The sequence below is a fragment of the Petromyzon marinus genome, chromosome 24 (assembly GCF_048934315.1).
Source record: "Petromyzon marinus isolate PM22_M1 ecotype Great Lakes invasive population chromosome 24, UKy_Petmar_22M1.pri1.0, whole genome shotgun sequence".
Classification (NCBI taxonomy): domain Eukaryota; kingdom Metazoa; phylum Chordata; class Hyperoartia; order Petromyzontiformes; family Petromyzontidae; genus Petromyzon; species Petromyzon marinus.
The window spans coordinates 1,269,653-1,280,546 of NC_133690.1; the positions used below are offsets into that span (position 1 = coordinate 1,269,653).

Here is a 10,894-nt window from a genome sequence, read left to right on the forward strand (position 1 = left end):
GCATACACACACACGGGGTCACACACACACGGGGTCACACACACACGGGGTCACACACACACGGGGTCACACACACACGGGGTCACACACACGGGGTCACACACACGGGGTCACACACACACGATGTCACACACACGGGGTCACACACACACGGGGTCACACACACGGGGTCACACACACGGGGTCACACACACACGGCGTCACACACACACGGGGCGCATACACACACGGGGTCACACACACACACGGGGTCACACACACACGGGGTCACACACACACGGGATCACACACGCGGGGTCACACACACACGGGGCGCACACACACACAGGGTCATACACACACGGCGTCACACACACACGGGGTCACACACACACGTGGTCACACACACGCACGGGGTCACACACACGCACGGGGTCACACACACGCACGGGGTCACACACACGCACGGGGTCACACACACACGGGGTCACACACACACGGGGTCACACACACACACGGGGTCACACATACACGGGGTCACACACACACGGGGTCACACACACACACGGGGTCACACACACACACGGGGTCACACACACACGGGGTCTAACAGACACACGGGGCGCACACACACGTTGCACACACACGGGGCGCACACATACACGGGGCGCACATACACATACGGGTGGCACACAGTCTCACATGCACCTCCTAAGTCACACACACACGGTGCACATGTACACACACACACGGGTCCACACACACACACGGTGCACATGTACACACACGGGTCCACACACAGACGGGACGCACACATACAGCGGGCACACACACACAGCGGGCACACACACGGGACACACATGGGGCACACACACACAGCGGGCACACACACACACAGCGGGCACACACACACACAGCGGGCACACATACACGGGACACACACATGGGGCACACACACACAGCGGGCACACACATGGGACACACACATGGGACACACACACACACACACGGGTCACACACACATGGGTCACACACGCACCCACTGCTGGTGTTGAGGAATGCTGTTAGTGAGCATCTATTTTGGACGGCAGGATATGGGGCCGATGGCGGTTGAGCACCACACGGTGTTTGTGATGTCTGCAGGTGTGCATGGTGAGGGCACCGCAATCACAGGGAGTTCAACTCCACTCCGCCACACACGCGCACCTCCCAACATAATTACACTCCTCCATCGCCCTACACGTCACTGGTACACCACAAATGCACAACTCATTCATGTGCACACAATCGTCTATCCATGTCTATGCAAACACACGGCAAGTTTCCATGTCAGCTGTCCCATGTTGTTACTGGTTCATGAATTATGTCCATATTTGGAACGTTCGTCTGCAGCTACAAAGTGCGTGAAGGAGATGTTCACGTCTGAAAAGACACCGAAGCCGAAAGAGGAACGTGACTCAAGACAAATGCAAATGAGAGACGTTTTAAAGACGGTATATAGACATTCTAAAGATGTGTCAGGGAAGTGAGAGGACGCAGGTAGAATGCGTCACTTACACAACGGGTGACGTGCGACACTCGACGCTGACGACAAAACGGCCAAAGGTTGGGGAACGCGCAATCAGAATCAGAATATTTATTTGTACTGGAGGAATCCGATGAGCTTTAAAACTCTTTTCATACATGTCCAGTAGGGGCGCATCAGAACGTTACGACACCAAAAAATACAAAAACACCATAGGAGTGCAAAGTATCGGAAAGGTAAACAAATAATTTCAGAAATAAAACAAATGGTTTTTTACTTGCCAGTTAAGGCCCACTGAGTTATTAGCTTCTTTTTCAGAAGTGACCTGGCCACAAATGATAGCTCAACAAAGTGGCTTATCATGTGGACATTTATAGCAGGAAAATAATCTAAATTATATAGACGCATGTTGATTATAAATGTGGAGGGAACAACCGGAAGACCCGGAGGAAAAAATCTAGGCGACCACGGGGAGAGAGAGAGAGAGATAGGGACGCCACCGTGGAAGGGGAGATTGGCTCGCGTACAGGAGAAAGCTGGATTGTTTACCACCCGTGTATTGATAGTTCAATGTTCACGTGCATTTTTATTGAGGGAATGTGTGCTGTCTTGGTGTGCTCTGGGAATGTTATTGTTGTTTTTATCCCTTGCCCAAGCTTGAATTTAGTGTTAAAATATCGGCAGGAATTTATGTACTTGTGCCATTTGTACTTATATACTTTTATTATTGACTTGCTTACATTTCCTATACTTTGCACTCCTTTCGTGTTTTTGTATTGTTTGTTGTTGAAAAAGAGCTTTAGAGCTCATCGGATTTCTCTGGTATAAATACAGTTTCTGATTCTGTTCCATCACAAGGCAATGTGAAATGCCAACAACTTGGAGAGCCTTTTCATCCAGCTGTAGCTGGAGTCTTCCTGCCAGTGATTGTAAAGGGTTTAATTCTTTGAGAATTGGAAACTGCTTTGAGATTCGGAGTGAGGAGACTGCAATTTTTAGTGCCGCTGAGGAGGGGGGCGTGTGTGGACCTTGCACCGAGATGAAAGCCTTGAAGCTGATCCCAACTTGTGCCTGTGCGATTGGGAATTATGGATATTTTTCACTGAATAGGAAACTACCTGATGTTGGGAACCTTTGGCCAAAACACAAATGATGTTTGAACGGCTGAATGTAGGAGGGCCAACTATTTTATTACTATTTTTATTTTACCAGGTATGGCCCACTGAGTTACTCTCTTTCAGAAGCGACCTGGCCACAAATGATAGCTCAACGAAGTGGCTTATCGCGTGGAAATTATAGCAACTAAATACTAAATTTCGATTTAAAGCTTTCGTGACTGCAAGGATTCATCTTCTTTGGTTCTTTCGGTAAAGTGACGTAGAATGAGAATAAAATAATAAATTGATAAAATAAAATAACAATAATATTCTCACGACGTTTCGGCCACAACACAAGCGGCCTTCATCAGGTGAAGGGACGAGACTGTCTGGTAGGACAGCACTGGAGTGAAAAAAGCCACGTTCAGATCACGACCTTTAAGCTGTGTCAGAAGAAACAAAGCGCCTTGACAAAGGAATTAGCATATAATTTAAAATTGAAATGGCCGAGTGATTAGCTTGTGACTGGTCACAGAAATGGCTATGTTAAAGTTAAAGCATACACATCCGCAGAGGCACCCCTTGACAAAGGAATTAGCATAGAATTTAGCATTGAAATAGCTAAGTTAAAGCATACACATCCGCAGAGGCACCCCTTGACAAAGGAATTAGCATAGAATTTAGCATTGAAATAGCTGAGTGATTAGCTAGTGACTGGTCACAGAAATAGCTATGTTGAAGTCAAGGTTTACACATCTGAGCTATTCACAGTAACTGGGTATACAATACAATGTATAATGAATACTATATAGTGAACCAATAAAAAACTAAAATATAAATTACCTTAATGTTATCAATAAACTCTATATTCTCCAATCAGCTAAGCTACCAACAATAAGTCGTTATATATCACAATGCTATATGGCGAAAAAATGGGTGGATTCTTACCCTCAACTTTAGCAACACGGATAGCTACGGGCCCCGTTCAGACGGACGAGTTCGTCCAAGGTCGCAACAGAGGAGGGGGAGAGAGACAGCTGCGAGGCGCTATTACACTCCATGTTGTAAACCATACCATTAACCGTGGTGTGAGAGGTATTAAGAGTCAATGCTGGTGAAAGAGCTGCGGTCTGAAGGTCATCATAAAATACAATTAATTAAGAACAGAAATGGTTTAAAACATCTTTCCAATGGTTACTAAGCCAGAATCCATCTTCTCGACAAGGGCAATGCCACTGTCATCATGGACAAAACAGAATATAACAACAAAATTCAAGATGGCAGCTATACAAAAATAAAAAGAGATCCCACCAACAGCCTGGTTACCAAAACGAACAAAATCATCTCTGATTCAACAGCATTAATTGATGAGACCAAACAGTTCTCGTTGAAACCCTCTGCTGCCAGACAACCAAGATTATATGGCCTTCCAAAGATACACAAAGAAGATACACCCCTTCGTCCCATCGTCTCTACTATCAACTCCCCCACCTATAAACTGGCACGTTTTCTTGCTGATATACTGCGACCTTTCACTGGAAAAACCACCTCTGCGGTACTCAATTCTACTCACCTGGTATCGACAATCAAAGGCATTTCCCTGTCCCCAGACGACGTGCTTGTCAGTTTTGATGTGGTGTCCTTGTTCACCAAAGTCCCGGTACCTGACACCATCGCTATCATTGAAGACCTGGTTCATCAAGGACTGCACACTGATGTACCCCCCCTGGTGAGACATTGCTTAACCAACACATACTTCACCTGGAATGGAACTTTCTGCAAACAAACTGAGGGCACCCCAATGGGCTCCCCCCTATCTCCGGTTGTAGCCAACGTATTCATGGAAAAAATTGAAACTGACGTCATCCAGACTGCCACTCTACGCCTGACCTTATGGAAGAGGTACGTGGATGACATCTTTGTCATCTGGCCACATGGCCAGCCTGCTCTAGACCAATTTCGCGACCACATCAATTCCATACACCCAGCCATCAGATTTACCATGGAGGTCGAAAAAGATGGCAAACTACCCTTTTTGGATGTCTTAATTAAAAGGAGACATGATGGTTCAATGAGTCACTCTGTCTACAGGAAAGCCACCCATACAGATGCTTACTTGAAACCGGATTCCCACCACCATCCATCCCAGAAGAACTCCCTCATCAAGACTCTATATCATAGAGCCCAATGCATTTCCGACCAGGAACACATTACCAGTGAACTCAAGCACATACACCAGGCTCTCAGGGCTAATGGTTACTCCGACTACACAATCCGCAAAGCCATCACTCCAGTCATGAAGAAGGATTCTCTTGTGGAGCCACTCAAAACCATCACCTTACCCTACATTGCAGGGGTCACTAAAAAGATCTCCAAAATCTTGAATAAACACAAGATCCAGGTCCGATTCAACACAATACATAAAATCCGTGATCTAGTTCCATCTGTAAAAGATGCTGTTCCAGACATACAGTACCCGGGCGTTTACAAACTAAAGTGCCTCTGTGGTAGTAGCTACATTGGAGAAACCAAACGACATATCTCGGACCGCATCCGTGAACATAAAGCAGACTTGAAACACGGTAGGACGAACTCCTCTGCCGTGGCAGATCCCTGTTATAATTCAGTGGCCTCACATGACATTGACTTCTCCAAGATGGAGGTTCTTTGCAAACCAACCGGCTACCATGAGAGATTCGTTCATGAGGCCATTCACATATACAAGCACAGAGACAATTTCAACCGAGAAGATGGATTCTGGCTTAGTAACCATTGGAAAGATGTTTTAAACCATTTCCGTTCTTAATTAATTGTATTTTACGATGACCTTCAGACCGCAGCTCTTTCACCAACATTGACTCTTAATACCTCTCACACCACGGTTAATGGTATGGTTTACAACATGGAGTATAATAGCGCATCGCAGCTGTGTCTCTCCCCCTCCTCTGTTCCGACCTTGGATGAACTCGTCCGTCTGAGCGGGGCCCGTAGCTATCCGTGTTGCTAAAGTTGAAGGTAAGAATCCACCCATTTTTTCGCCATATAGCATTGTGATATATAACAACTTATTGTTGGTAGCTTAGCTGATTGGAGAATATAGAGTTTATTGATAACATTAAGGTAATTTATATTTTAGTTTTTTATTGGTTCACTATATAGTATTCATTATACATTGTATTGTATACCCAGTTACTGTGAATAGCTCAGATGTGTAGACCTTGACTTCAACATAGCTATTTCTGTGACCAGTCACTAGCTAATCACTCAGTTATTTCAATGCTAAATTCGCCTAGTTATTTCAATGCTAAATTCTCCTGTTTGATTTGTACTAGGTGCCTCGGTGAATGTGTATGCTCTGACTTTAAACATAGCTATTTCTGTGACCAGTTACAAGCTAATCACTCAGCTATTTCAATGCTAAATTCCATGCTAATTCCTTTGTCAAGGGGTGCCCCTGCGGATGTGTATGCTTTAACTTAGCTATTTCAATGCTAAATTCTATGCTAATTCCTTTGTCAAGGGGTGCCTCTGCGGATGTGTATGCTTTAACTTTAACATAGCCATTTCTGTGACCAGTCACAAGCTAATCACTCGGCCATTTCAATGCTAAATTCTATGCTAATTCCTTTGTCAAGGCGCTTTGTTTTTTCTGACACAGCTTAAAGGTCGTGATCTGAACGTGGCTTTTTTCACTCCAGTGCTGTCCTACCAGACAGTCTCGTCCCTTCACCTGATGAAGGCCGCTTGTGTTGTGGCCGAAACGTCGTGAGAATATTATTGTTATTTTATTTTATCAATTTATTATTTTATTCTCATTCTACGTCACTTTACCGAAAGAACCAAAGAAGACAACTAAACACTCTAAATGATCGTTTCTAAATGTGGAGGGAAAACTGGAAGACCCGGAGAAAAATCCACACGACCACGGGAAGAGAGACATGCAAACTTCAAATATACAGGCGCCAGGGTCAGGATCGAACCCACGACCCCCTGCAAAGCAGGCGAGGGTAGTTAACATCTAACGTTCTTCTGTAATACTGAGCATTTACCACCGGGACTTTAATTACCCGGCGGCTCTCCAGCGACCAATGGGGGGGGGGGGGCCCTTGCCAGGCTTGGGCTTTGTTTTCTGCCAAGAGGTCACCAGGCGCCGTACGGGGACATCTGTGCTGTTGCTATGGCGGCAAGAGCGGTCGCCCACAATCGCTGCTCGTCTCTGAGGCCCAGGGCACCGGGAGAGGCCCGGTCCTCGCCACTGCTGGCAACATCCACGAGGTCTGCAGAGGTCACCGGAGCTCAGTGGCTCGGTGGCAGCAGCAGCAGCAGCAGGCGGTCAGCCAAGCTTTCGGCTGTGAATCTGGAGCATGAGTTGGAGTCCCCAACTGGGGGAAAAATGGAACACTGCCCAGTGGTGCCGCTCTGCTTGGCGCAAAGTTGGCACAGGCTGTCGCAAAATAAAACCTAATAATGTGGCATTTCCCGCATAATCTCAATCACAGGTTTGCTTTCGACATTATTTGGTGGATTATAACACCCAGGTCTTGCCGTGCGATTGACTCAATGATACACGAGCCGTGATCTGCGAGTGTCTGTGTGCTACCGTGGATCAAAGAGGCACCGCACGTAGACGATGGAGACGGAGCGAGTAAATGCCTCGAAATGAACGACTCCCCAGCCCCCAGACTCCAAGTTACTAATTAACTTTCAAAGTGAAGGAACCCTGACGGTGATAGGCAGGAGCAACATAGAGCATGGAGAGGACACTGCGACCCAGTGTGGTGTCCAAGGGGGTGGGGGAGGGGTGTTTATGGCTTGTGCAGTAGAGATCGGCGAAAGTCTTCTAGGGGGAGCCTGAACAGGGAGAGAGAGAGAACTTTTCAATGGCCACGTGAGCAACATTCGGATTGCATGCAGTTTGCAGCAGCGTGCGATGATCCAGTCTGAATGGAGGCACTTGGTTCCAGGAGTTGGCGAACGGAGGTCAGATGGAACCAGGTGTGTGGCTGTTCGCGGCCCCGGCCAGGGCCAGCCTCACTCTGCACTGAAGGAAACTGATTCCTGGTTTAAACAAGTCCCCAGAGAGCATCTGTCTCCACCGTTGCACAGTGCGCTCGTGGCTTGGTCTCCAGTTTGGAGTTTGTGGTCAAAGTTCGCAATAATTTTGAGAAATTAATGGTATCTCTTTCTCTCCAGCGCACCGCATACACCGCCTTGCCTATGATTGGTTATGGAGAGGTGATTTGTAAATCCACAGGCACACTGGTAAATAGTCTCGACCCAATCTTCTCTACCGCTTTGTCCCCAAGCCCCGTTGCGTGGAATGGAATTTTGTGAATGAAGCCTCTAATGCGGGATCTGTGCATTGCGTGTGTACGTTGTGTGTGCGTGTGTGTGCATGTATGTGTGTGTGTCGCTCCACCTCACGTCTTTCCAGACGAGACCCAGGAGAGCGGTGACGGTGACTCTTGGGCTTACCAGCGATCGACGCGCCGCTCCCCGGCCCCTCGTCCCACAAGCTTTCTCTGTGTCCTACTCTCCTGCCCCTCCTCTGCCGCCACCCTTGGGCCGTCGACAATCAGACGAGCGAAGGGGTGGTTTTCTGCAAAGTTCTCATAGCCAGCGCGGGTCGCTGGGGCCCATTCGGACTGAGGGCCCTGTGAGCGCAGGGAGAGAGAGCGAGAGAGCAAGTCACGTGTGAGGGAGGCAGGGCCCACCGATGGAGCTGAAGGTGTGGGTGGAGGGGGTGCCGCGGGTGGTGTGCGGTGTCACAGACGCGACCACCTGCCACGATGTCGTCATTGCCCTCGCTCAAGCGCTCGGTAAGACAACACGAGTGTGTGCATTGAGATCTCGAGTGCGTGTACTGCCTGAGGATTCGGTCCGAGTGAAGAGGGGGGGACGAGTCCAACCATTGTGCACAGTTGGAACTCGCAGTGTGAGCGGCCACCTGGCCTCGTGACTTAGCACCGCCTAGTGTTGTCTCGCACACCTAAAAAGTGCAGTGCCGTTATAAAATAGAAAAATAAGTTCCAGCCATTCTCAAATCACCAATAAAGGCCTTCCAAGACCGTGGTGTTCTTTTTGACAATACAATGACCATGCTGGTCAGTGCGGGCTAGCGAAGGAGTGAGTGGGCAGGTCTGGTTCAGATATCACTTGCTACTAATTAAGCTGTTTCCAGGATTTGCCAGAGTCCTAGCGCAGCATGCTAACCACTGCACCTCCACCCCATCAATGTTCTTTCACCTAATAACATCGTGATTGTCGTCATTGTCACAGTCATCACTATGGCCGCCGTGAGTGACGTCATCATCTCTAGCCGCAGCTGTAACCCGTAGCTTGTGCCCCTGGCTGTCGCAGGCCGCACGGGGCGTTACACACTCATCGAGCGATGGCGCGACACGGAACGCCACCTGTGCCCGGGCGAGAGCCTGGCAGCGGCGTTGGCCGCATGGGGGCAGCACTCTGCCGACGTGCAGCTGCTACTGCGCCGCACGGGACCCGGCCGTGAGCAGGACCCGGGGCCTGGCCGCGCCTTCCCGCACCAAAGCCTGCCCCACCAGGGAAGGCCGCGTCCTGCCGAAGCTGGTGCCAGGGCCACCGTGGTTGCGCCGGAGCCCGAATCGGATTCGCTTCGGCGCCGGGAGGTGATGCGCAAGTCGCTCACGTTCACGCCGGGCATCCGCAAGCTGCTGGAGAAGGCAGGCGGCGGGCGAGGCCACGGGGAGCCGGCGGGCGGCCCTGGGGCGCCCGCGCCACCGGCGCGGCCCGATGAGCTGAAGCGGCTCGTGCGGCTGCAGAACGAGCGCCTGCGCGATGTTGAGACACGCATCGACGCGTCGGACGCGGAGCTGCGGCGCTGGGAGGAGCGTGACGCACGGAGCGTCGGCGCCGACGACGAAGACGACGACGACGACGACGATGGGAGAGAGGACGGCGGCGCCGTGGCGGCGGTGGCCAAGGAGGCGGCGCAGTTGGAGGCGGAGATTGCTCGCAACGAGCGGGAGGAGGCGGCGCTGGAGGCGGAGTGGCGGCGAGAGACGGAGCGCGAGGCGGAGCTGGCCCAGCGGCTTAGCGAGGCGAGGGAGCGTGCGCGGACCGCCGGCGAGGCCGCACGGCACCGTACCGAAGAGGCACGCCGCCTCGAAGCCGAGGTGGCGGCCGTGCAGCAGAGAGGGGCCGAGCGCGGCGCCGCGGACCTGAGGGCGCGCCTGGCGGAGGTGGAGCGCGAGGCCCGCTCACTCGACGGAAGCCTCGTGGTGGTGCACTGCTCGCTTGAGGAGGCTGCACGGAGCCTGCGTGTGAGTGCGATGTTCCCCTGCACCATCAGCACTGATATCTGGGATCTCATCTGCCTCTCGGCCAGTGCCATACTTTTTTAATTGTCAGTGTGGTCGTAGCCCATAACTAACGACACCTTTCACGTAATTGATGCTGGACCGGCTGCGAGGTCAGCCACGTGTAACTGTCTGGCACGCTGAGAGCCTTTCTGTAGAGAACACACACAGCTGCCTGCTGCTGGTAAGAGCGATGATGTCAGCGGTTCCCTGGCATCATCAGGTTGCCAGGGCTGATGATGTCACCGGCTCAGATGTCACCTGCTCTTTCTTTATTGCACAACGCGGTACACATCTGTAAACATGGGTACTGGGTTACAACGCTTTAAGAACAATGCGATCGCTTCAAGAACTGACTTGCATTTGTGCCCCCAAGTAGCTGGGCCATAGCCAAGTTGGTTTGGGCGCCGTGCCGGCAGCAGGGAGAAGGGGCATGGGTCGTTCGCAGTCATCCTGAGAGGAGCGTGGCAATGGAGAGAGGCAACTCCTCACTGTCAGGGCGCCCCCTGCTGGCCTTCGGACTCTTGCAGAGGACGGGGCGCTTCGGTCGCCATCGCCGTCGTTCAAAGTCCACCACGCGTCTCACCTCAGCGCGTGTGAGGGGGCACCCCCGGTGGCATCAGCTGGCCCTGTGATGTTGCAAGGTGACCGGCCACCTCCCCTGTGCGGCGGTGGTGGCAGTGGTGTTGTTTGCGTTGAGAGCGCTGCGTTTGTGCCGCTGCTGGTCTCGTTGGCAGGATAAGGAGGGCGAGGCGGAGCGCCTGGGCCGCGAGCTGCGCCAGCTGCACTTGCAGCAGTTCATTGCGCAGACGGGCAGCCGTGTCACCGTGCTCTCCGAGCCGCCTGATGACGCGACGGCGGTGGCGGTCGATGCCGGTGAGTAGCGGGACAGTGGGGGCTCGGGTCCTCGGATGTTTGGGTTAAAGTTCTTGTGTGCCGGAGGGAACTGCAGGTTC

General features: G+C 51.2%; 1 protein-coding gene across 1 annotated transcript in view; it reads left to right on the forward strand.

Moving 5' to 3' along the window:
* The window catches only part of LOC116945468 (ras association domain-containing protein 8-like), a 46,371-nt gene that overhangs the window by 19,921 nt on the left and 15,556 nt on the right, over nucleotides 1–10,894 (forward strand). The window contains exons 2-4 of the mRNA XM_032959787.2: nucleotides 8,036–8,420; nucleotides 8,962–9,902; nucleotides 10,676–10,814. Coding sequence (XP_032815678.1) covers nucleotides 8,318–8,420; nucleotides 8,962–9,902; nucleotides 10,676–10,814 — 1,183 coding nt within the window. The 5' untranslated portion in view covers nucleotides 8,036–8,317. The remainder of the gene's footprint in view (nucleotides 1–8,035; nucleotides 8,421–8,961; nucleotides 9,903–10,675; nucleotides 10,815–10,894) is intronic.